Raw genomic sequence first — 26365 nt, forward strand, 5'->3', positions numbered from 1 at the left:
GTTCATCAGAATCCCATCAGAATCCCTTTGAGGGCTGAACTCCGCTCCTGCCGCATACGGAATTCCCATCAGAACGAGGACCGTGTGGGGAAACTGAGGCTTTCTCTCCTGGGCGGCTACTCTTGGAAATAATTGCAGGGTTGGCAACAGCCTCTCTTCGGCAGACAGACAGAGGAAGTCTGAAAACTGCAGCAAGAAGGACTGAGGGTAGATCCTGGAGGGATTCTGACCCCGTGAACACCGCCATGGAACCTTCCAGGCGTTAGGGACCATTTGGAAGTGGGGGATGGGAAACACCTCCGGGGAAAATAACCTCGAGCAGGGTCCCGAGAGGGAGGGCCCGTTGAGCACTCACAAGTGGCTAGTTTGAGGAAGTCAGTGTTTTTAAGGCATTGACTTTTAATTAACTTAAATTTGTAGTTTAATAGGCGTACCTGGCTCATGGCTATGGTACTGGCAAAACCTTGGACCCTCCATCACCCAGGCCCCGGCTCAACAAAACCGCAATGGAGCCCTCCTGCTTCTCCAGCCTCACCCCCGCACATCCCCTCCCACTTGGCCAGGAGTTTGCAGCTTCAACGCCCCTCGATGGCTGTCTCTGCCTCCACGCCTTTGCATGTGCTGCTGACGCTGCCCGGAACACCCCACCCCACCCCGCCATCTGCCTCATCCTACTCCAGGTCTCAGACATCCCCTCCTCCAGGAAGCCCTCCCTGCCCTCAGGCTGAGTGAGGCACCTCCCAGGCCCCGCTCCCCACCCCCCTCCCTCCCAGCGCTGGTCACCCTGGATCATCATTATCTGGGGATGGGTCTGTCCCCCACCACCACACAGAGAACTGTGAGCCCCACTGTGTCCTGAGGGCCCAGAGGGAGCTGTCCCAATCATCACTGTCTCCCCAGCACCTCCCAGCTCAGGGCTGCGCATAGGGAGTGTGTGTTGAAATGACTGACTGACTGAATGAATGAATGAATGAAGGGATGCTTTTGAATAACTACGCTAAGGGCTTTGGAGGGAGCCCACCGCAGGTCAACTTCCATCTCCACCTACTGGGAGACTTGCCTCTTTCCTTGAGCCTCAGCTTCCCCGTCTGTGAAGTGGGAACAGTTCTGCACGGTGGATGCTGGACAAGGTGGCACGTGTCGGGCCCGCCTGCCCTGTGGGGATGGCTCAACCAGACGCCACCCGGACTGTTGTCCTAATTACTGCTGTTGCTACTGCCAGTCATCCGAGTGGGAAGGAGAGGCTGAGGGAGTCCAGGAAGCCCCAAGGAGTTCACAGCCACCCTGGAAAACTGGTCCAGCCGGTGTCTGCATCCGTCCCGGGCAGCACGGGCGAAGCTCGGGAGCCTGCGGAAAGTGGGCGCTGGGGTTCCGCCGGCCTCGGCCATGTCTCCGAGGGACCCCCAAGGTTCCCGCTGAGCTGGCCCACTGCAGACAGCCAGGGCCCAGCCCTCGGGCCCCCTCCATGCCCAGCAGGTGACCCCTTGGCATCTCCACAGGACGCCAAGATGGAGGCTCCCGTGGGGGCCCAGTGCCGCTTCTCAAAGGGCCTCCTGCTCTCAGGTAAGGAGGAAACCTACCCCTGGGGGCCGAGAGAAGGTGGGACTTAGCCAGGACGCTGAGGTCTCCTCTTGGAAGAGGAGAGGGACTCTCAGGAAAGACAAAATTATGAGAGTAAGGTGGCGGGGGGAGGGGGGGCAGCAGAATCACAATCCCATCCCCATTTTACCTATGGAATGTTCTAGAATGTCAGGACCATGAGGGCAGGAATTTATTTGTATTTGATTGCCTGCTGTATCCCCAGTGCCTAGAAATCTGGAAAACTTTAGACATATCATATACACAATTGGTATTATGGCATAAATAATAAATATGCATATAATCGTTGGTTAGATGAATGAATGGATGGATGAATTCAGAGAGTCCATGTATTTAGAAGCGGGCCACACGGCATCTCAGGGCAGAAAAACCTTCTGAAGCAAGGGGATGGCAAATCTGTGGCATTTGTGCCTGGGTTCCCACTCCTGCACCCAGGGCAGACATCACTAATCAATCTCAGCATGCAGAGTCCTTGCCCCCAGATGAGAACCTATAGGGAGGAGAACACCGTGGTCCCCGTCTGACATCTCTGATCTCAGGCCTCCCCTGTAACTCCTCGCAGCCTCCATCTTGGTCCTCTGGGCCCCCCAAGGCTCCTGGGCTGCCCTCCGCATCCAGAAGATTCCAGAGCACCCTCAAAAGAACCAGGATCTTCTCCTGTCTGTCCAGGGCGTCCCAGAAACCTTCCAGGACTTCAACTGGTACCTGGGGGAGGATGCCTATGGCGGCACGAGGCTCTTCACCTACATCCCGGGGCTGCAGCGGCCCCAGAGGGACGGCAGCTCCATGGGGCAACGAGACATTGTCGGCTTCCCCAACGGCTCCATGCTGCTGCGTCGCGCCCAGCCCGGCGACAGCGGCACCTACCAGGTCGCTGTCACCGTCAACCCCGCCTGGACCATGCGGGCCAAGACTGAGGTTCAGGTGGCCGGTGAGTGTGGGCGCTGGGGGAGGCAGTGGGGCGGCTGATGCATCGCGAGCAGCTACGACATGCCGGACCCTGTGCAAACACCCCATTCCATCCTCTCCTTCGTCCCCCCAACACACATTGCTTGAGGACTTCCTGCGTGCCGGCCCCGGGGACATCATTTACTCCTCACCGGCATTAACTCATGAGATGTTATTGAATGCCTACCTTGAGCCAGACACCAAACCGGCCCTGGAGAAGGCGCCGTCTCATTTACTCCTTGCCTGCATTAATTAATGAAATATTTATTGAGCCCCTATGCTGTGCCTGGTCCTGAGGGATACACTGCATCATTCAATCTTTATGTTCATAAGTCAAGTATTTATTGATGAATCCGCTCTGGGCAGAAACTAGAGATGAGGGGGTGGACAAGAGCAACCGTCAACATCTCTTGGACCAGGGAGTGGGTTTTTTTTTCTTTGCTGAGGAAGATTGGCTCTGAGCTAACATCTATTGCCAATTGTCTTCCTATTTTTTTTCTCCCCAAAGTCTCAGTGCATAGTTGCATATCCTAGTTGTAGGTCCTTCTAGTTCTTCTATGTGGGACGCCACCACAGCATGGCCTGATGAGCATTATGTAGGTCCCCACCCAGGATCCAAACCGGTGAACCCTGAGCCACCGAAGCAGAGTGTGCAAACTTAACTGCTGTACCACCGGGCTGGCCCCCCTAGCAAGTGTTCTGAACACTGGCCCTGGAGCATAGTTTCTCCACCGGGCACTATTGACATTTTGGACTGGCTCATCCTTTGAGTAGGGGGCCGTTCCGTGCACCGTGGGATGTTTAGCAGCATCCTTGGCCTCTGCCCTCTAGAGGCTGGCAGGGTCCCTCCCAGTCGTGACAACTAAAAATGTCTCCAGACATTGCCAAATGTCACCCCTGCCCTCTGTGAACTCATCTGTATCTTTACAAACTCCGTGAAACGTTACGTGCCAATTATATCTCGATAAGCCGAGGGGGGAGCCATCACTTCTCAACGCCCCCCGCTGACCTGTCACTCAGCGCGTCTGTGCCCCGAGGACTCTGCTCACCCTTGACCTGTGTGATGTCCACAGTGTGATCTAAGTCATCAGTTCACAGTTCGGTCTCATGAGAACAGTATTTCTTCAAAGTGAGAGAAATAGAACATGGTCGTCCTTTTATCACCAGCCCTGGGGGGCTCGTGGTTCAGATTTGGGGCTCTCACCACCACGACCTGGGTTCGTCTCCTGGTCAGGGAACCACACCACCCTTCTGTCGGTCGGTTGTCACGCTGCGGGAGCCGCGTGTGGCTGCGATGCTGGAAGCTGTGTCACCAGGATTTCAAACACCAGCAGGGTCCCCCGTGGTGACAGGCCTTAGTGGAGCTTCCAGACTAAGATGGACCAGGAAGAAGGACCTGGCCACTCACTCCTGAAAAAATTGGCCATGAAAACCCTATAAACAGCAGCAGGGCGTGTCTGATCGAGCGCTGGAAGGGGAGAGGGTGGCCCAGAAGGACCAGGCAGGCTCCGCTCTGCTGTCGGAATTGTCTGGAGTCGGAATTGACTCCATGGCACTAACGACATCCTTTCATCAGCCACAGTGTGAGACATGATACATTCTCAAGCCATGTTTGTTGAACAAACAAATACTGTAAATAATGAAAACTTAAAAAAAAGCAAAAACCCTCCACGACACAAACGCCATCATCATCCCCATTTTACAGATGGGAAACTGAGGCAAAGGGAGTGGTAGAGCTGGGATTTGATCCATGAAATCACCGTGCCAGAGTCTGGGAGCTTGACCACTTCCTTTCAAAGCAGAGAAAGGGGGAAAAAATCTCCCTCCCTTCATTCCGATGTGGGCTGCTGACAATGAACATGCAAATCATAAATTAAGACCGTGTTTCAGAGAGAGAGACAGTGACAATAATCGTCATAGCTAACATTATTCAGTGCTTGTCACGTGCCAGCTTTACCTATCGTGACTCATTTAATCCTTATTGCAGCCTTGGCGGAGGCGAGTGATATTATTAGACCCATTTTACAGATGAGGAAACTGAGGCACAGGAAGGTTATGACTTGCCCAGTAAAAAAAAAAAAAAATTTAACCAGGATGATGTGATCTGGGATGGAAGGTCATCAAGGAGGCCTCACTGAAGAAGTGACATCTGAGCCGAGGGAGGGAAGGGAGCCCTGCAGATTTCAGTGAGGCGAGAGCTCCTTTCAGAGGAAATAGCAAGTGCAAAGGCCCTGAGGCAGGATTAGCTCGATGTGTTCAAAGCGTAGAAAGAAGGACGCCATGGCTGTCAGGCAGTGAGCAAGGTGGGTATTAGGAGGAGGGTCTGAGAGGCACACAGGGACCAGGCCTGTAGGCTGTGGAGAAGCTAACAAGAAGGCACTAGAGGGTTTAAAACGGGGCAGGATCTGATTCACAGCCTAACACCCACGGGGCGCAGGACGGGCAGAGTCTCCATTTTATCCAGGAGGAACCTGAGGCTCAGTGGTTAAGGCACCTCCTGAATGTCAGGCGGCACCTCATCGACCCGTGGCAGAGCTGGGCTCTGCAGGTGCTAAATCGCTCATTTACTCATTTTTTCAGCAAATGCTCCCCACGGGCCTCCTCCTCAAGCCTCCTCTGAGTCCGGCCTGGACTGAGCAGGGCTGGGGACACAGCGGGGACCCAGGCAGCCCTAACTCTGCCCTCCAGGGGCTCACGGCCCAGGGGGGAAGATGGAAATTAACTAAATAACCACACACACGCAAAAATAGATCACTGTGACCGGTGACAGGACTGTGGAGGAAAGGAAAGCACAGGATTATGAGATTGTAAGTAGGAGAGCCGTCCGGGGGATCGGGGAGGGTGCCCTGGAAAAGCGATCCTTCAACCGAGCCTGAATGACAGCAGTGCTAAGTCGAGGGGAAAGGAGCTCTGGGAGGTGTTCAGGCTGAGGGCCCAGCCTGTGCAAAGGGCCTGTGGCAGGAAGCTGTGGGGCCCATGAGCTGAGCTGGTAGGAGGCCAGTGTGAGTGAGGCAGGAGAGCAAGCAGGAGCACCCCAGGAGGCCGGCACCACAGGCTCAGACTGTAAGGACTGGCTTACAACTGGCTCCAAGTAGGGGGCACCTTGTGGACCCTCAGAGGCCCATACTAAGCAGGGTGTCAGCCCAGGCTTCTTTGCATATTCCTTTTTTTTTTCTTTTTTTCTTGGTGAGGAAGATTGGCCCTGAGCTAACATCCATTGCCAATCTTCCTCTTTGTCCTTGAGGAAGATTGTTGCTGATTCTTTGCCTATTCTGAATGTCTTCTTCCAAAGGCAGAGACAGAAAGATAGGGAGCTGGAGGGAGAGAGAGGCAGACAGACAGACAGAAGGAGAGAGGATCCGGTTGGCCCAGCCTGGCCTGAGGTTTGCCTGCCCTGGTGTCAAGCGTCCACCCGTTGTCCACGGGGATGGGATGCAGGACACACAGGATGGGGAGCTGGGGCCTGGGGATCAGGGCTGGGAAGACGAGCCAGCACTCAGCACCTGCCGTCTCTATTTAATAACCACAACAGATCTTCATTCTCATTTTTTTCACCAGGAATCCCCTGGTGCCCGGTGCAGGGTGCTCATCCTTAGTGTCCGTCCCGCCATCTCCCATCCGGGGAGCACGAATGACATGCCAGGCACCTCCAGGCTATGCACCTTGCCAACCTCACCTCGTTCCATCCCCACAGGAACCCTGCAGGCAGCCGCTGGGCCGGGAGAGCCGAGGCTCCAGCCGGGTCTGGGCCCCTGGCCCCTCTGCCACCTGGCTGTTCCTCAGACCCTCACAGGGACGCCCAGGGGAGCACCGAGGGGTCCCCGTGGAGAACAGCAAGCTATGGGGGCGGGGAACTGCCTTGGCAGTCATTCACAGCGGGTGGCTATTGTCCTGTAAATCTGGTCTGGGAGATTTGGGGCCTTCAAGCAACCTGCACGGGCTCCTCAAATCCTTCTGGGCCCTCTGACACCCGAGGCGGCTAATTACAGAGCCTGACTCCTCTTTACTGACCATGTGCGGAATGCTTCACACGCATTTACCTTCTGCATCCTACCAGCCACGGCGTGACGATCCCCACTATACAGGTGGGGAAACTGAGGCACAGAGCGTTTAAGTAACTCATCCCAGATGGTGTCGTGGGGTTTCGTCCTTGCCAGCAATACAACCTTCAGCAGAAGACCACACCTCCCAGAGCCCCCGTTTCCACGTCTGTGAAATGGGGGTCCCAGCGACACCTCCCACCACAGGCTCGTTGTGCACGTGGCTTTGACAAATCTGTGGGAGCTGCTGCCTTTGAAGCTGTGGAGATGGACAAAGACGAGCAAATGAGAAAAGCAAAGCAGGTTGTCGAGAGACTTAAATGCAGGCAGGGGAATGGGAGCATCACGGTGGGAAAGGGGAGGCTCAGATGCGCCCTGATCGGAGGCTGTCGGCGTGGGGAAGGGGCAGGTGGGCTGCCTAGAAGCCGGGCGTCCTATGTGATCCGTGAGGGTCCACGTTTAGCCGCCTCTGGTTGGCCCTAAGTTAGAAGCAGGGACAAGAATTAGGGAAGCTATCAGTTATTAACCAAGTCCTGGCCATTTGGGGCTGATTGTCACCAAAATTACCCTTTAGCTTCCTGGGTTGAACTAGAAATACACCCGGCTTCCTACAGCAGCCTGGCTTCCTGCGCTGTGTGTCAGAGGGTTGGTTTCCTAGGCAGCTGGCTGCAGGCCGCGGGTCAGAATTCTATTTTTGTACACGGTCTGGCACTTTTCACATGTGGCTGCGTCCCATCAAAGATCCACAGGGATAAATCTGGTCAAGCCCGGAGGATGGCTTATTAGTCGAACTGAGTGTCGGCGGCCCCAGAGACCGGCGAAGAGAAGAGCCAGAAAGAAAACCGTCAATCCTGGAAGAAGAAACAGAAGGTGGGGCTCTGTTCTAGTCACTTCTTGCCGCGGAACAAACTCGGTGATAGAAAACAACCATTTTTACTCCATTCAGGATTTCTGGGATCAGGAAATCAGACAGGGCACGGCAGGGATGGTTGGCCTGTTTCGTGATGTCTGGGGTCCCCGAGGAGAAGACTGAAAGGCTGAGTTTGGCTCGAATGCTGGAGGCTGGAGACGTCCAGAGGCGTCTCCGCTCACACGTCCGGCGGCTCGTGCTGGCTGTCGGCCGGCGCTGTGACGGGACCATTGTCACGTGGCCTCACCGGTGGGACCGTTTGGGCTTCCTCACAACGTGGCGGCCGGGTTCCGAGGGAGAGCCGGTGGAGAGCGAATGTCCCAAAAGACCAAGGCAAAAACCGTATGGCTTCTCCCGACCTGTGTCGCCTACACTGCATTCTTTGGATTACAAGTGAGTCAGTAAGGTTGGCCCAGGTTCAATGGAGGGGACCGGACCCATCTGCTGGATCAGAGAAGGACAGATCACGTCACAGAGGAGCGTGTGGGGAGGGAGATTCTGTTGAGGTCAACTTTTTGCAAAATGCAGTGACTGACAGGCCCCATCTTTACAAGCTCGCCGTCTATCATAAGGAGCAGAAAATGTAACAAGTCCTCAAAAGAGGATGCTTAATCGTGTAAATTGGAAGAGTTCTTGCTGCCACAGCAGAAGCTGCTTCTGGCTGATTTAAGCAGAAAAGGAACAGACCAAAGGATGCTGAGGAGCTCAAAGACTCTCCAGGATGAGAGGGAACCAGGCCTGGGAGGTGTTGTATGTTGAATGGTGTCCCCTCAAAAAAGATATATTGAGGGGCGGGCCTGGGGGCGCAGTGGTTAAGTTTGTGCACTCTGCTTTGGCGGCCCGGGGTTTGCGGGTTTGGATCCCGGGTGTGGACCTACACACTGCTCATCAAGCCACGCTGTGGTAGGCGTCCCACATACAAAATAGAGGAAGATGGGCACAGATGTTAGCTCAGGGCCAGTCTTCCTCAAGCAAAAAGAGGAAAATTGGCAACAAAAGTGTTAGCTCAGAGCCAGTCTTCCTCACCAAGGCCCCCAAGACATCACATAGTCCTCTCTCTCTCTCTCTCTTTCGTACCCCTCAGAAAAGCATCAGGAGCTGCCCATTACACAACTGCCTATGAGTGCTGGGATCATGGCCGCCATCATCATTGGATCTCTTGCTGCCGGGTCCCTCTTCATTGGCATCATTGCCTACATCCTGGTGACAAGAGGCTGGAGGAGCCAGAGCCACAGGTACAGGGGCCCCAGGCCTCTCTCTCCTTCCCTTCTTTCTCCTCCCCCTCCTGTCTTGGGTCTCCTTGATTGATTCTTCCACGAGTCACATCATCTGATTCATACACAATCTCATCAAATCTTGGAACTCCTGAGATGAAAAGAATATTTCTATCCTGTATTAGACAGCATTCTGCATTGCAAGGGACAGAAACCCTACCCATGACCTGGCTGACAAAAAAATTAGGAAGTTCTTTTGATGGTGCATGAGCTTCAGGTATGGCTGGATCCAGGGACTCGATTTTATCAAGAAACTCCTCCATGCACCTCTCAACTCTGCTTCTCTCTATGGTGGCTTCATCCTTGGGCAGGTTCTCCCCTTGTGATATGACAAGATAGCTACCAGGGGCTCCAGGCTTCTATCCCACCAGCTCACCACGGCAGAGGAAAGACTGCACCTTGTTCCCGATCATTCCAACAAAAGCCCAGGGGCTGCCTCTCCCTGGATTAACTTAAATCACATGTCCTCACATGGATCAATCACTGTGGCTAGGTGCTGGGATTCTCTGATTGGCCAAACTTGGGCTATTTGCGCAGCCCCGGGGCTGGAAATAGACCCAGCTCCTCATGACCAAAAGGATTGAGAGTGGGGAGGGGTTCCCCAAAGGAAAGCCAGATGCTGTTCCCAAAGAAGTGGGGTGGACAGTGGGCAGGCAGAGCCATCAGATGGTGCCCACTTCTGTGTGGGGGGAAATTGGGGAACTCTGTTTCCCCAAGGGACAGTCCACTCAAGAAAAATTCCTTCCTCATGAGACCAGCCTCTTCAGAACGTTCTCTCCTGACCTTGGTTCGGAGCCTGTTGCAAAAAAGATGTCTAATTTTTCTGCCACTCCATCATCCCCGGAAAATGAAGGCAGCAATTCTGTCTCCTCCTTCAGCTCTTGTGCGGTGGTTTCTTGACCTTCATCATTCTCCTTGTCTTTCTCCCGACATGCTCTATTGTAGGGGTGGCAAACAGCTTCCACCTCCCAGCCCAATTCTGATCAGTAAAGCAGTCAACACATCTTGGTTGAGGGCCTACTGTGTGCCAGGCACCGTTCTAGGTGCTAGAGAGCTTGGTGAGAAAGGAGTTGGAGGTCACGTCCAAGTTCGGTGGGAGAAGATGCTGTGATTGATTAGTAATGTCTGCCATGGTCATATCAAAGGTAGTGGAGGCACGTAAGCCATCCCTGGTAGACGTCCTTCGTAGCTCACAGGTGGTGCAACAAGAGGTGCTGGGGTGGATTTGGCCCTCGGGCCATAGTTTGCCATGGTCTCTAGAAAAAAACTAAGGCTTAGAGACATGAAGTCATTTGCCAGATGGCATAGAACTGGCCCGTGAATGGCAAGGGGTTCCCGGGATAGAAGCCCAGACCTGAGTGACTTGTAAGCTCCAGAACCAGAGCTAGACTCCATGTGTCCCGCCCCTCTGACCAGCTTCCTTCCTACTGCAGCCAGGGGTTCTCCAAGAATCTCAAAGATTCTCGAGCACGGACGGAGCTGGAGGCCACCTGCTGTGGCATTCTGGGCCCTGGGGTGTAAAAAACACAAAATGGAAGTATTTAAATCTGTGGGAGTATTTAGGGGTGAAGGGCCGTGATGCGCGCAACTTACCCTCACACGGTTCAGGGAAAACAATATGGGGGCCGGCCCCCTGGTGCAGTGGTTCAGTTCGTGGGCTCCACGTCAGCCACCCAGGGTTCGCGGGTTCAGATCCTGGGTGCAGACCTGGCACCGCTCATCAAGCCATGCTGTGTCGGCGTCCCACGTAAAATAGAGAAAGATGGGCACAGATGTTAGCTAGGGACAATCTTCCTCACACACGAAACAATAATCATAATCATAATCATAATAATACATATGCATGGGAGAAAGAGAGAAGGAGCGAGCCAGCAAACGATAAAGTAAATGGAATAAAAACGATGGGCAAGAAAAACAATGAGTAAATATTATACAGATGTTCTTTGTACCATTTTGGCAATGTTTCTATAAGTTTGAATTACTTCCAAATAGAAAGGTTTTTTTTAATGGTTATGATATTTTTCAAGTCTTTGAATCACCTGATGCAAAAATTCCTTTTTTTTATTCTCTTGGTATTATGCTGATTGTGGCAAATGAAAGTCTCCAGCTGGTCCTAGCCAGCCTGTAAGGAGGTTTGAAGACTCGGCAGCTTTTGCCAAGAGAAAATCGGCAAGAGTATCGAGTTACAAATTGAAACCATTGTTTGACTTTCCTTGAATTTCCCGGAGACTTTCTGCTTATGTCTTGTAGGAAGGAGTCCTCTTTCCATTTACAATGTAACAGCTTCCGGCAGGTCTCCGGATTCAGCTCCTGCCCCCACAGTCTTTCCCTGTTCAGCAGCCAGAGAGATCCTGTGAAAATCAGTCAGCTCAGGTCCCTCCGAGGCAAGGGCACGGTCCTCACCGTGGACACCAGACCCGGCTCAGTCTACTGCCCCCTCCACCTGCCTGACCTCACCTCTTCCCACTCTCCCTCTCACACTCTCCGCCTCGGCCACACTCCTCTCCTTGCTGTTCCCACTCCTGCCTCAGGGCCTTTGCACAGGCTGTTCCCTCTGTCTGGAATTCTCTTCCATGATTTCTGCACGGCTGGTCCCCTTGGCTGCTTCTGGCCTTTGCTTGAACATCACCTTCCCGGGGATGCTCGAATAAACATCCCATCGTTTATTCGAATTCTCTCTGTCTCCCCCCAGTAGAGCATCCGCTCCTGGAGCCCAGGGGTCTTTGTCGGCCTTGTTCCCAGCTGTGCCCCCAGTGCCTTCAACGATGCCCACGGTCGGGGTTCCGTAAATATTTATTTACTGAATTAATGAATTTGCTGTAGTGCTGTTCTGTCCTTTTAAAATAAGGGTTCAAAAGAGCCGACTTGAAGAGAAATAGGAAGGGAATCATGAAACGGGTGGATGGAGCAGAATCTGGATGGTCTGTGTAAACGATGATGTCAAGGAAACGTAAGGCGGCGTAAGGCCACGGCCGGGGAAACTGAGGAAGGGCTGTCTGGCTGGCGTGATAGGAGAAGAGGCGGAGATGGGAGGGCAGGGGCCATCTCTTGCTCTGGGGTCTGAGGGGCTTTCAGCTGCTCTGGTCTCTCTCCACCCGCCTGACGTCGGCCCCTCCATCTGCCCCCAGGATGACGACAACGGAGAAGCGGGAGCTGGGCCCCCGTCGTAACCCTGGTAAGCCCACGGTCCCCGTCTCACTACCCAGCCCCCCCCCCGGGGGCTCCCTCCTCTTCCCCCCACAAGCCACAGACCCCCTGGTGCCTCCCACTCCGGGCCTCCCCATCTCCCGCCCCACCCAGGCCTTGCCCACAGATTGCGGGCACATCAGCGCTTACCCCAAACCTACAGTTCCTCCTTTTCTCAGTGGCGGGCACTCCCGTCCCCAGTCACAGGTGACATTTGTCCACCAACAGGCCACAACCCACCCCGGGCTCCATCTCAGCTGGATCCCCACACCCAGATGCCTGCCCATCTCTCAGCCCCCAGGCTGGCCTCCCACCCATCCCTGGGCACGGTGCTTCTAAAGCTCTGACCCTGGCCCTCCTCTGCTCAAAGGCCCTCCATGGCTCCCCAGCGCCCTTAGGACAAAGTGCAGGCTCCTTAACGTGGCTCTTGAGGGCCCCCCGTCTGCTAGTCTCCACTGTCTTTCCCGGCTTCATCTCTCCCACGTAACACTCCCCACCCTGGGAAACGAAACTTTTATATATACGAGATTCGGACAGACCAGACGACAAGTTATGGTTCCTCAAATGCGGCCGGCTCTCCCGCCGCCAGGCCCCTGGATGCACCCACTCCTGCTTTTGCACAGCTCTCACTTCCTTCCAGTCTCAGATGTCCCCTCCTCCAGAAAGCCCTCCCTGACTCTCTCCAGCAGCCTCCTGGGCTCCCCCGTCCCAGCCCTGCCCACTCTGGGTCGTCCCTACCTGGGGACGGGTCTGTCTCCCCCCTGGACGGCGAGCCCCAGGATGACAGGGCCAGCGCCCCCTCAGTCCCTGCTGTGTGCCCAGCACGGGGCTGGCCGAGAAGAGGGCTTTGCACAAATGTTAGTTGAATGAATAAGTGAATGTTGACAGCAGCCAGAGTGGGCCGGTGAGCCACCTGTCAGCCGGTTCCTGTCCTCTGCTTCAGGTGACAACAACATCTATGAAGTGATGCCGTCTCCAGTCCTCCTGGTGTCCCCCCTCAGTGACACGGGGCTCATGAACATGGCCACGGTGAGCCCCCGGCCCTCTGCCCTACATCCCACTTCCACCCTGGGCCTCCCCTCTGAGGTGGCTGAGGCGCCCCAGGGTGCCTTGTCACACAGTTTGGGAACTGACTCTCTCTCGAGGATGCTCCCTATTTCAAAAAACCATCAGGAAAATATCTGGAAGGGACCAGCACACCAGGAAGAGCCTTTGTGTCTGGGCGCGGCGGCAGACATCTCGGCTTTAATTTCCCTCTTGTCCGTGTCCGCACGTTCTGCATTGAGCAGATATTCCTCTTATCATCAGGGGATAATATCAAGGGTGGATAAAAATAAGAATTAAATCAGAAGAGAAATTTAAGAAGCTGAGACTATAAGCTTAGAGCCACAGGCGTTGATGGCAGGTGGGGCGATAATGGCGTGACTGTCTGACCCCGGGCCGCGCCCCCCACAATGCAGTGCCCGCAGACCCATTTCTCGGAAGAGAAAACTGAGGCACAGGGAGGTTAAGTCGCTTTGACCAGAGGCCTCCCGGGCAGGGATGGACCATGGGGACTTGGAGTGCGGGTCTGTCCTGACCCCAAAGGTCAAAGGTTGGCGGGTGTCGGGGTGCCAGGGGCCTGGCTCACCTGTGTTTTTCCCTTACAGCCCCCAGCCGTCCCCCTGCCCCCGCCACCGGAGCCAGAGAGCCACCACTACCAGGTGTGGAGCTGGGAGGCGGGAGGGCGGGTGGGGGACCCCTTGGAGCCGGGGCGGGAGGGGTCCTCACTGAGCCCCCCTCGGGGTCTGCAGCTCCCCGGGGAGCCATCCCAGCCTCGCTGAGGGACCCTGGGCAAGTCCTTTCCCCTCTTGGGGATGCACTTTCCTCCTTGTAAAGGGATGCCAAGGCTGTGCATTTGCACAGCAGGAAACGAAGCCCAGAGAGGGGAGGGCCCTGCCCAGGGTCACACAGCAGGTCAGGACCCAAGTTGAACCCCATCACACCACAGGGGCCCATTCCTGGGCCTGGGTCTCAGCCCTGCTTCGCCCCTCCTGTCTGCCCCTGGATCTCTGCCTCCCTCTCAGTGTCCCTGTCTGTCACTGTCCACCTGTCTCTGTGGGTCTCTCTTCCCCTCTGGGGTCTCTCTCTCTCTCTCTGGCTCTCTAGGTCCTCTCGCCTCTCTCTCTCTCTCTCTTTCTCTGCATCTCTTCACATCTCTGTTTCTTTGTCTCTCTCATCCTCTCTCCCTTTCTGTGTCTCTGTCTCTGCTGTCTCTTCATCTCTGTCCCTCTGCGTCCACCCGTTTGTCTGGCTTGTCGGTCCCTCCGAGTGTCCCTCTCGCTTTCCACCTGGGTCTTCCATTCCCTCGGTGTGTGTTTCTCTCCCTGTCTCTACCTGGCTCCTCTCCATCTCTCCCCCCCAGTAACAATCCCTCTCTCTCTTTCCCCTCCCCCTCCCCCCAGGACCTGCTGAACCCCGACCCTGCCCCTTACTGCCAGCTGGTGCCAGCCCCCTGAAGGGGGTCCCGGGCCAGGCAAAGCCTCGGCCGTCCCCTGGGGGCCTCGCACCTGCAGAAAAGTGACACCGCAGACCCAACAGGACCAGGCCATCGGGGCTGTGGGGCTGACAAGGTGGACCCGGCCAGAGACTCAGTGTGGCACTGGGCAGGCGTCCTGGGTGAGGGACAGGAGACCGTGACGGGCCCAGCTCCTCGCTCCCCCTCTGAGTGTGCGACTCGCCCTTCAGACTGGTCCTGCCAGCACCCTGGCCTGGGCCGCGTGCCTGCAAAAAGCCAGCTCTTACCGCCCCCGCCCCAAAGCCCCGCATCCAGCTATTTCGGGGCAGGGAGGGTGGTCTTGGGCCTGCCTCCAGCCGGGCCTCACAGGCGCCCACCTGGCTGGGCTCCCAACTGTTGGCCCACAACACTCCACCCCGACTCTGCCGGTTGCCCTCAGAGCCCCTTCCCCAGGGACGAGGCAGCCCCCGCCCCCACCACACACACCCCAGAGGTCAAGGTCCGCCAGTGACCCCGGCTGCCAGACCCCTTCCCCTCTTGGGCAGATCCATCCCTTCTCTACTCCCCCCACCCCTGCTCCCAAATGCTGGCCCAGTCTGCCACCCCTTACTTTATTCATTCAGTCAGCAACAAAGAGGCTGTGGGCCACACACTATTCTAGATCCCACAGCTTAGCCGGGGAAGGAAATGGACAAAACCTCCTGCTCTCCCAGACGGACACTCTGGCAGGAGAGAGAGTCAGGAAACGAAATAAATCACTAACCGTCGTGGTGTGTTGTGTAGTGATAAGTGCACTGGGAAAATAAAGAGAGGAGGTGGGTGGGAGTGTTGGGGGATGGAGGTTATTAAATAGGGAGGGCAGAGAAGGCCTCACTGAGAAGGGGACGATGAGCCAAGACCTGAAGGAGGAGAGGAGGAAGCCATGTGGGGATCCAGGGAGAGCATTCTGGGCAAAGAGAATGGCAAGTGCAAAGGCCCTGGGGTAGGGGTGTGCCTGGTGTGTTCAAGGAGGCCAAGGTGGTAGAGAACAGAGGAAGGAAAGGGGAAAGGGAGGGCGATGGGGCGGGGCGGATGGAGGAAGGGACCAGAAGCAGAGGCAGCACAGAGTCAGAGGGATCTGGTGTGAGAGAGATTCCACTGGCCCTCGCTGGCTTTGAAGACAGAAAGGGGCCAGGAGCAGAAGCTTCTAGAAGCTGGAGAAGGCAAGAAAACAGATTGTCCCCAGGGAACCTCCAGAAAGCCATGCAGCCCGGCTGACACCTTGATGTGGGCCCGGGGAGACCTATTTGGGACTTCTGACCTCCAGCACGTAAGAGAATAAATCCGTGTTGTTTTAAGCCACTCAATTCGTGACCATTTGTTACAGCAGCCAAAGGAAATTATTAGAGAGGCTGAGGAAGAATTGGCAGGAAGAGAAGTTGCCTCTCTCGAAATTCAGGATGCAAATACTCACTGTGAGGGATTTGGCCATCCCCAGACCTCTCAGGACACCCCAGGCCGGGGTCCTCTGACCTCCTGCCTGCCGAGAAAGTCAATCAGGCCAGCCACATGGGCAGGGCTCAGCCCCAGCACTGGCTGCAGAGTGCAGGGTGGGGGGGACTCTGTTCAACCCCCAATATCCATTCTCTCCTTTTCCTTAGTAACACGATTTTAAACCAACCATATGGCTACCCAGCATAAAAACTACATTTCCCAGCTGCCTTTGCAGCTGGGTATGGTCATGTGACTGATTCCTGGCCAATGGGTGTGAGCAGAAGTGATAGACACAGCCCTCAGGTCACGACCTTAAAGGGGAAGGATCCTCCTTCTTCTGGTTCGCCTTCCTCTTGGGCTGGAGAAAAGATGTGGTGGCGGGAACCATGTGGGCTTACGTCGAGGAGGGCAGCACAGAGCCAGGTTAGAGAGAGGCACGCTTTCTAGCTCACCTGACACCGGCTGTGACCGATACAGACTGAATTGTGTCCCTCCACTGTTGTCTGTTGAAGCCTGGCCCCCCATGTGTCTGTCTTCAGAGGCAGGGCCCTTAAAGGGGTAATGGGATTAAATGAGGTCAAAGGCGGGGCCCTAATCCCATAGGACTGGTGTCCTTATAAGAAGAGGAAGAGACACCAGGGATGCACGTGCACGGGGAAGAAGTCACAGGAAGACACAAAGAGGAGGCAGCCGTCTTAAAGCCGAGGAGAGAGGCCTCAGGGGAAACCAGCCCTGCCGAGACCTTGATCTTGGGCTTCCCGCCTCCAGAACCGTGAGAAATGAATTTCTGTTGTTTGAGACACCCAGTGTGTGGTATTTTGTTATGGCAGCCCCAGCGCGTTAATATAGGCTCCTCCTACTCCAGCCCTAGGAAATGGGGGTGCCAAAGGGGTCTTCTCCCTCCACCACGACAAAACCAGATTCGAATACAGTCGTGCATTGCTTAATGATGGGGATATATTCTGAGAAATGCGTCATTAGGCGATTTTGTTGTGCAAATGTCATAGAGCATACTTATGCAAAGCTGGATGGTAGAGCCCACTGCACGCCTCTGTGGTACTGATCCTTTGGGACCACAGTTGTATATGCCATCCATTGTTGACTGAAACGTTGTGTGGCACAAGGCGGTATAGTAATAATAACAGGAGCTCCAGTGAATAGAGGCTGTTCTTTGTGCCTTTGCACATGTGAACTTCCTGAATTCTCAGAATAGCCTTGGAGCCTGGAACTGTCATCTCCCATCTAGAAGTGACTGTCCCAGGGTCACACACCGAGTACAAGGAAGGGCCAGCGTCATGGTCAGGATGGGCTGGGTTGTGCTGCAGTAACAAACAACCCCACAGTCTCGGTGGCTTAAAACCTCGAAAGGTTTATTTCTTGTTCATGCTACATATCCATCTCATTTAGGCATCCCCAACTTAGACGAGGAGGACCCACAGGCCTGCCTTCTTCTCCTCTATACCAGCGACTGCTTGTCAAACCCTAATATCCATCCTGTCCTTTTTTTCAGTAATAGGATTTTTAACCAGGCATATGGCTGCCCTGCATAAAAAACTACATTTCCCAGCTTCCCTTGCAGCTGGGTGTGGCCAGGTGACTAGTTCCAGGCCAATGTCAGGAGAGCTCTGCTTCACATCTCCTCATTCAGGAGCCGGGCTGACAGAGCCGGTCATTGTCAGGGCAAAGGGAGGCAACAGGGCAAAGCCAGCTCTGGCTTTTAAAGACTTCGTTCGGCTGGGACGTGACACTCCCACTTGTGTTTCATTGGTCAAAGCAAGTCACATGGCACAATCTGATGTCAAGAGGGCTGGGTGGGTCCAATCCCACCAGGAACCCAGACTAGAGAGAACCGAAATATGTATGAACAGCTCCATCGACACACCAAGATTCAGACCAGAGCCCGCACTCTCATAGAGACGGAAAGCAGATTCGTGGTTGCCGGGGGCTAGAGAGAGGAATTAAGGAGCGATGGCCAAAAGATGCAGGGTTTCTTTTAGGAATGAAGAATAGACTCTAAAATGGGTTGAGGTGATGGCCGCACAACTCTGTGAATATACTAAAAACCAGTGAATTGTGCACTTCAATGGCTGAGTTGTATGGTATGTGAATTGTATCTCAATAAAGCTGTTTTGTAAAAAAGCAAGAAAAAACCCACCCATCGATGGACAGTTAATTTTCAACAAGAGATCCAAGAGCATAAAATGGAGAAAGGAAAGTCTCCTCAGTAAATGGTGTTGGGAAAACCGGACAGCCACATGCCAAAGAATGAAAGGAAACCGTCATCTTACACCATGCACAAAAATTAGCTCAGAATACATTACAGACTTGAATGTAAGACCTGAAACCATGAAACTTCTAGAAGAAAACATAGGCAGCACGCTTTTTGACGTCTCTCTTAGCAGCATATTTTCAAGTCCCATGTCTGACCAGGCAAGGGAAACAATAGAAAAGATAAACTAATGGGACTACATCAAACTAAAAATCTTCTGCACAGCAAAGAAAACCATCACAAGATGAAAAGACAATCTAGCAATTGGGAGAAGATATTTGCAAACCATATATCTGATAAGGGGTTAATATCCAAAATACATAAAGAATTCATACATCTCAACAGCAAAAAAGCTAACAACCCAATTTAAAAAATGGGCAAAAGGTCTGAACAGACGTTTCTCCAAAGAAGATATACAGATGGCCAACAGGCACATGAAAAGATGCTCAACATGATTAACTATCAGGGAAACGCAAATCAAAACTACAATGAGATATCACCTCCCTCACATCAGAATGGCTATAAATAACAAGACAGGAAACAACAAATGTTGGAGAGGATGTGGAGGGAAGGGAACCCTCATACACTGCTGGTGGGAGTGTAAACTGGTGCAGCCACTGCGAAAAACAGTATGGCGTTTCCTCAGAAAATTAAGGATAGATCTACCCTATGATCCAGCTATCCCACTGCTGGGTATTTCTCCAAAGAACTTGAAAACACAAAGGCATAAAGATACCTGCACCCCTATGTTCATCGCAGCATTATCCACCATAGCCAGGACTTGGAAGCACCCTAGGTGCCCATCAAGGGACGAATGGATAAAGAAGATGTGGTGTCTATACACAACGGAATACTACTCAGCCATGAGAAATGATGAAATCCAGCCATTTGTGACAACATGGGTGGACCTTGAGGGGATTATGCTGAGTGAAATAAGTCAGAGGGAGAGTGTCTAATACCGTATGATCTCACTCATAAGTAGAAGATGGAAACAATGACGCACAAACACATAGCAACAGAGATTGGATTGGTGGTTCCCAGAGGGGAAGGGGGGAGGGGGAAAGGGGTGATTAGCACACGTGTGTGGTGATGGGCTGTAATTGGACTTTGGGTGGTGAACATGATGTAATCCACACAGCAACTGAAATATATATGATCTACACCCGAAATTTATATATGTTATAAACCAATGTTATCTCAATAAAAAATTTTTTTGATAAAATAAATTAATTTAAAAAAATTTTTAAAGAAATTCCCATTAATGGGGGAAAAAAAAAAGAAAGAAAAGAAAAAAGAGGGTAGAGTTTGGGAGGCCAGTCTTGAGTTGGGTTCAGCCGCGTTGGCAGGAGAAGGCGACTGGAGACCCCGGTTGGGGGTAAGGGAGTGGGGACAGCGAACGTGAGTGCCCCCTGCAGCGTGGTCGCCCCAGAAATGTCATCTTTTATCCCTGGTTGGGGTTGGGGTTCTCGGGTCTGACCTTTTGACCAGACTCGCAGGCTGGACGGGAGTCAACGCGGCGCCAGCAGGGGGCAGCAGAGGACCGCGCAGACCCGCCGGCAGGCGCCCGGGCTGCGCACTGCACCTGCCCCTGTCGTTACCCTTCGGGGCACCCAGAGTGTCCGTGGGTGCCTCTCCCCCCGCCCCGGCCTCACTAGGGCAGGCTCAGGAACCCGCCACCTAGGTCTCTTGAGCTCCCCCTTGCCTGGTCTCTACAGCCCAGCCCTGGGTCCCAGCTGGGCTTTTTCTCCCCCTTCCTCCCCAGCCTCCCACCTGCTCTCCAGCCCCCTCCCATCCTCCCACCAAAAGACAGCCCAAGGGAGCCTCCGAAGCCCAGACTCATGCTGCCTCTCCCTGCTCAAAACCATCTATGGCTCCCTAGCGCCCTTGAAGTCCAGGCTCCTCACCATAGTCTTCAATACCCTGAGAGGTCTGGCTCCTGAGGGTCTCTCAGCAGTCCCCCCTCCCCCGCCCCTGCGCCCGTGGTCTATGGTCCACTGGCCTGAACTTCTGCCAGGCCCTTGCACCTTCTGTTCTCTCTGCCTGGAGCATGCCTCACTGTACCTCCCTCACCCGCATCCACCCTCCGGGTCTCAGCTCACACACCTCTTCCTCCAGGAAGCCCTCCCTGACCCCAAGCTGGGTCATGTCCCCCTCTGGCTTCATCCACCTCAGCCCTGCCCACTCTGGGTCATCACTGTCTGGAGACGGGTTTCTCTCCCCGCTGGACCCTGAGCCCCAGGAGGGCAGGACCCGGGCTGTCTTGGTCACCGACAGGTCCCACCACCACCCAGCATGGGGCAGGCACAGGGCAGGGGCTCAGGGAATGTATGCGGATTCTCATAATACGTATCCTCCCCTTCCTGTACTAACAGTCTCCATTCATCCATTGACAGACATTTGTTGAGCAACTACTGTATACCAAGCTCCATTGAATGAACTCAACTGGGCACCGGAGACAGGAAGATAAACCAGAAGTTTGCATTTATTCACTTCTTTCATCCTCACAACAGTGTCATGAGGGGAGTTCTGTGGTTACATCCGGTTTACAGATGAGGAACCTGAGACTAAGACTGGTCGGGTCACACGGGGCCTAAATGGGCCACTGGGAACGGAACCGAAGTCTTTCCAACAGCCAGACTTTCTCCTCTGCTCGTTCCAGTCTGAAAGGAAGAAGGAGATGTAATCCACGCTGACAAGGATGGTGGGGTCTGTGCAGTCAAACAGAGGGGTCTGCCTTACTATCAAGCTCCGCCTTACTATCACCCGAGTGTTGCTGACGGTGGAATCTCGGGCACCAGGTCCAGTGTTCAGCCCAATTTGGAAGAGACTAATATCCTTGGGAGGAGGCCCCCCGGGCTCCGTTGCTCTATCGTCCTAAACTCTGCTCAGCAGGGGTCACTGCCTGCCACCACCACCTGCTCCCTACAGTCCAGCCCAGCACCGCCCCCCCACCCCGGGTTCTCAGCGCCAACGAGGAAGTGGCTGCCCGTGGAAGGAAGTGTGCTGGGCCTCGACCAAGAGTGATTATGATTCATGGGGAAAACCCTTCCCTCCGAACTGCAGCTCCTTGACGCGCCAAAGGTCTTCACTCTCCCGAAAAGCGGCAGGTCGCAGGGTAGACAGGCAGGAGAGGTGGAGGTGCTCCCTCCCCACCCCTCCATGCCATTGACGGGGTGCAGGCATTTGCCCGAGCCTGCAGGAGGGGACGAGTCTGCAGCGCGCTGTCACGGGAGATTCAGCTGGAGGAAAGCAGTCCACCATCACAGCAAAAATTTCATGGCACCGCTTGGCAAAAGCTGTGCTGTGGGAGGCGTCCCACGTATAAAGTAGAGGAAGATGGGCACGGATGTTAGCTCAGGGCCAGTCTTCCTCAGCAAAAAGAGGAGGATTGGCAGCAGTTAGCTCAGGGCTAATCTTCCTCAAAAAAAAAAAAAAGAATACAGAAAGAGATGTATAGGTTATATGCAAATCCTAGGCCATTTTCTATAAGGGACTTGATAGAAGGGGGTCCTGGAGCCAATGCCCCGGATCCCGAGGGACCACTGTATGCCCCAGTGGAGCTGAGAAAGAGCTTATGACCTTTCTGGGATGATGGGGAATTTGAACACTGGGTGTTTGAAGATACTGAGGAATTTTTGGTTGTTCATTTTACTCTCATTAATTGTGAAATAATGACATTGTATTTTTTTTTTTAATGAGTCCTCATCTTTGAGAAAGACAGGCTGAAGCATCTATGAACACAATGATATGGTGGCTGGAATTTGCTTTCAAATGATATGGGAGAGGGATTGGGGGCCCCGAGCTGGGCGGTGGGGACGGGAGAGGACGCTGCTGTTCCCTCTGCTTTTGACCGGTGTGTGAAATTTGGCAGTTTCCCCGAAGGCAAAGCAGGTTCTGAATTGTTTTGAACCATAGTTCTAAATCCAAGTCTAACCCCTTTGCATATTCCTGATGGATAAAAAGGGGCCCAGAGAAGGAAGGGCACTTAGCCAGCTCCCCCCTCCCAGACCCTTCTGGACCTCCTGGGGTCCCCAAAGAAGCCTGGCACTCTCTCTGTGCCCCTCCATCTCCCTAGCTCCCTTCAATTCCTGCCTGTGGACCACTTTCCAGAAAAAGCCCAGCCCCTCACACTCACCAACCCAGCCCTTGCAGCTCCTATCTAGACCCTTCCTTTCTCTCCCTCACTGGCTCCCCCAAGCTCGGCCTTACTATCACCCGAATGTCTATAATGGGTCATCTTGTCTCCAAAGCCCTGCCCTCCGGGTCCTCTGAGCCCTCTGCGACCACCTCCTCCCCCATCCCCTCCCTCACTTGGTTCCAGCCACACCAGCCTCCTTGCTGTCCTCGCACTCATCAAAGACCTTCCTGCCTCAGGGCCTTTGCACTTGCTGTGCCTTCTGCGGAAAAACACTCCTCCCTCAGATGTTCACACACCCCCTGGGTCGCCTCCTTTGGGTCTCAGCCCAAAGACCCTCCTCGACCTCCCCAGCTGATGCCCCTGTCCCTCCCTCTCCTCTCGCTCTGTTTTGGGTTTTGGTAGCACTTATCTCTCCTGCTATATCAGTTTTTTGATTACAGCTCAACTCCCTCCAACAGGATTTAGCCCCACCAGGGAAGGGATGTTGCCTGTATCCCCAACGCAGCCTGGCAGATAATCAGTATTCAACAAATATTTGTTAAATGACTCAATGGCTTGGAAAAACCCAGATGAATGAGTGGGGTGGAGTATCCAGGCAAAGGGAACAGCCTGTGCGAAGGTCTGAGGCTCCCTCCTCCAATCGGCCGTCCCCTCCTGCACGGTAGCCCAGGTCCTCTTCCCCGGGTGAGGCATTAAAGGGACACGGGGTCCTTTCTCCCCAGGAACAGCCTTCCCAGGGCCTAGCCCAGGGCTGGCCACACTGCCACAGGAAGCCACACCCTGCTGATCCCATGAGTAAATACTGCAGCACCCTTGGCCTCGCCCAGCGAGATAAAGGTCAGGGTGGTGGGGGGGGGGGGGGGTCGGTCACAAACCTGCTTCAGCCCAGGAAGCAATTCCCACTGGCCAGCCCCTCAGCTTTGAGGTCTCAGCCCACGGGGCCCAGGCCAAGGTTCCCATCTAACAAATGCCCATTAGGTCAGTAGCGGGCAGGGTCTTAGCAATGAGACAGAAAGAGCTGCTCCCTAGTGGCTGGTGAAATAACAGGGCTGGCGGTGGGGGACAGAGCAGACAAAACAAGATCAGAGACCCCTGCCCTTGGCTAGCTGTGCGGAGAAGATAAGACTCACCCCCTCTTACCTCCCCAGACAATGGCCCCTTGCCTCAGTTTCCCCGTCTGCAAAAATGGGTCCTCGGGGAGGGAGGTGGTGCTGGATGAGAAAACAGGTAAAGCCGACAATGTCAAAATGCATCGCAGCGTCATTGGTAAAATACATCCCCCGTCCAAGGTCTTCTCTCCTCCCTGGTCCAGCCACTGCCCCCTCCTGCGGGCCCAGCGCCAGCCCATAGAAATGTGATGGGAGCCGTGTCTACAGTTCCAAATGTTCTAGAATCACATGGAGAAAAGTAAAGAGAAGCAGGTGCAAGGAATGTGTCTAACCCCACACATGCTGTCTCAACGTGGAATTGATAGAAAAGATGAATGACCTGTTTTGCATTCTTTTTGGGGGGCTGCAGTCAGTCTTCAATATTTGGTGTTTTTCCCTCACAGCTCATCTCAGTTCGGACACGCCAGTGGCTCGCGGCGACCGTGCTGGGCAGCACAGTAAGCCATCGCAGCCGCCTCCTCACGGCTGCCCAGCATCTACCCTCCCTTCCCACGTCTGTTCCCCACCCGCGGCCAGGAGATCCTGTTAACACTGTCAGATCCCATCCAGCCTCAGCTCGAGCGAGGCCCACCCCTGGCTCCCCTCTCAGAGGAAAAGCCACAGCCCTCCGAGGACCAGGAGGCCCTGCTGGACCCGCCCCTCTCCCCTCTCTGCCCTCGCTGACTCTGTTCCAGCCACGCTGGCCCCTTTGCTCCTTCTCTAATTCACCAAAACACGGCTGCCTCGGTGCCTCTGCACTCTCTGTTCCCTCTCCTGGAATACTCTTCCCCCGGAGTCAGCACAGCTCCCTTCCTGAGTCTCTACTCCACTGTCGCTGCCCTGGGGCCTCCGTCCCTCCCCTGCTTTATCTTCCCCCGGCATTGTCCACCTGCTGTCATACTGTGCGTGTCTGTGTTCATGCGCCTATTGACCGTCTCCCCAAATGAAAGGCCGGCTCCCTGGGGCAGGGGGTTTTGTCCCATTCACGGCGGTCACCCAGCGCCGAGCACAGCGCTCAGCGCACAGTAGGTGCTTGAGGAACTGCAGGTGTCGATGGGACCCAGGATCGGGGAGCACCAGAGGAGGGGCGGGGGGGATGGGGGCGGACGGGGAAGCACGAGGACAACAGAGAAGGGACAGTGTGACACTGTGGGGGTGGAGCCCCCTCGGGGTCCGGACAAAAGCCGGGATCTGCCCCCACCCACACCCCTACGCCTCTTGGAGCCCCGGCCCAGCCCGCTTCTCAGCCGGACAGCAAATCACAGGCCCTCCCTGGAGACTCCTCTTTCTGTGTCATCCACACCCGGTGTCCAGTTCCACAAACACCCTCTGGGCCCCGGTGCTGGGGACACGGTGGTGACCACAGATGCCCTGGTGCTGCCCTCCCAGGACTCATGGTCACGGGGAGACAGACCCACTCCCTGCCAGTGAGGACCCAGGGTGGCCAGGGCTGGGACTGGGGACCCCAGGGCGCATCGAACCCAGTCTGAGAGTCCAGGAGGGCTTCCTGAAGGAGGAGGAGTTGTTGGACCGGTGATGAAACAGAACAGAGGGGAGCAGGGGATACGCTGGGCGGAGTGAGCGTAAGGGAGACAGAATGACTGGAGCCGAGGGTTCCCAGGAGGAAAGGGAGTCGTTGAGGCCGGGCCAGCCGGCAGGGCCTCGTGGGCCAACTGTGGGGAGCTGGGCTGTCTCCTGAGGGCACTTGGGAGCCATGGCAGGTTCTGGATGCCATGAGTGGCGGAGGGACGAGACCAGGGCCAGAGACCAGGAGGAGTTGTGAGAGCATCTAGACATGGGGCAGGGGGGCACCTGGACCACGGTGGGGGCCCCAGGGAGGGAGAGAAAGGCGCACGCGGAAGAGACAGCTAAGAGGCAGACGCCACCGGGTGCTGTGTGCTGGGAGCCGGGGAGGCGTCAGTCCGGGACGAGGCCTGGGTCTCTCAGTCTCAGTGACGGGTGGATGGTGGTGCCATCCCTGATAAGAGGACCAGGAGGAGGAGCGGGGCTGGGGGAAGATGCCCAGGTCAGTTTGGGACGAGGTGATTGAGCAGGGCCATCCGGGGCGGCATCCTGCTGACACTGGGCGAGGTCCCAGGGCTCCCAGGGGAGGGCTGGGCTGGGACGGAGGAGGGTGAGGTGAGGTCGAAAGCGGGGTGGGGGGAGCAGCAAGCCCCAGGCCACCCGAGCCCCTCCTCACCACCCCCGCTCAGAGCCCCGCCCTGCCAGGGCAGCTCAGGACACAGTGCTGAGGAGCAAACGAGGACAGGTGAGCCACAGCTATGGCTTCCTGCCCAGAAGCAGGCTGCCAGGGCCTCACAGGGACCAGGACCCAGAAACCAGTAAGAAGGCGAGAATCACACGTCTGTCAGGACCATTGTTCACCCAGAGCCCCCCTGGCCTCCCCTGAGGCCCTCCGCCACCCCCAATTTAAAATTCCCAAACTCCCTTCCTGGCTTTATTTTTTCCCTCCAACAGTATTTATCTCCCTCTGAATGTCAGCTGTCAGCCCCTCAAGAGCACGGATTTTATTTACCAGCCCCGAGAACAGCGCCTGGCAGGTAGTAGATGCTCATTCCCTACTTGTTGAATAGATGAATGAGTGACTTACGGAGCCTTCACTCCGTGCCAGGCATTGTTGTAAGAATGTCACACAAGTTACTCATTTAAGCCTTACAACAGCTCCACGAAGTGGGTACCCCCATCGTTTCCATTTCACAAACGAGGAAATGGTGGCCCAGCGGGCTCCGACCCTTGCCCAGGGTCACGGAGGTAGGGAACAGTGGAGCGCAGTCCGGTGCTTTCACTTTTAACAAGAGTAACACCCACCAGGCCGGGCATTTGGGGCCCAGCTCTGCCCGGCGCTGGCTGGGTTCCTAACAC

General features: G+C 55.0%; 1 protein-coding gene across 1 annotated transcript; it reads left to right on the forward strand.

Moving 5' to 3' along the window:
* Positions 1-205: 205 nt before the first annotated feature.
* CEACAM19 (CEA cell adhesion molecule 19) lies at positions 206-15794 on the forward strand. The gene is made up of 7 exons (XM_014831734.3): positions 206-1563; positions 2162-2530; positions 8582-8732; positions 11900-11946; positions 12901-12986; positions 13607-13660; positions 14402-15794. The coding sequence occupies exons 1-7, from the start codon at positions 1119-1121 to the stop codon at positions 14453-14455; spliced, it is 1206 nt and encodes a 401-aa protein (XP_014687220.2). The 5' UTR covers positions 206-1118; the 3' UTR covers positions 14456-15794.
* The last annotated feature ends 10571 nt before the right edge of the window (positions 15795-26365 follow it).

The sequence above is a fragment of the Equus asinus genome, chromosome 26 (assembly GCF_041296235.1).
Source record: "Equus asinus isolate D_3611 breed Donkey chromosome 26, EquAss-T2T_v2, whole genome shotgun sequence".
In the NCBI taxonomy this organism is placed as follows: domain Eukaryota; kingdom Metazoa; phylum Chordata; class Mammalia; order Perissodactyla; family Equidae; genus Equus; species Equus asinus.

What these genes read in the sequence shown, in the direction of transcription:
- CEACAM19 (XM_014831734.3), top strand. Translation starts at nt 1,119, where the DNA reads ATGCTGGACAAGGTGGCACGTGTCGGGCCCGCCTGCCCTGTGGGGATG. An exon ending in TGGAGGAGCCAGAGCCACAG is followed by an intron (nt 8,733 to 11,899) that starts GTACAGGGGCCC and finishes ATCTGCCCCCAG; the next exon opens with GATGACGACAACGGAGAAGC. An exon ending in GGCTCATGAACATGGCCACG is followed by an intron (nt 12,987 to 13,606) that starts GTGAGCCCCCGG and finishes TTTCCCTTACAG; the next exon opens with CCCCCAGCCGTCCCCCTGCC.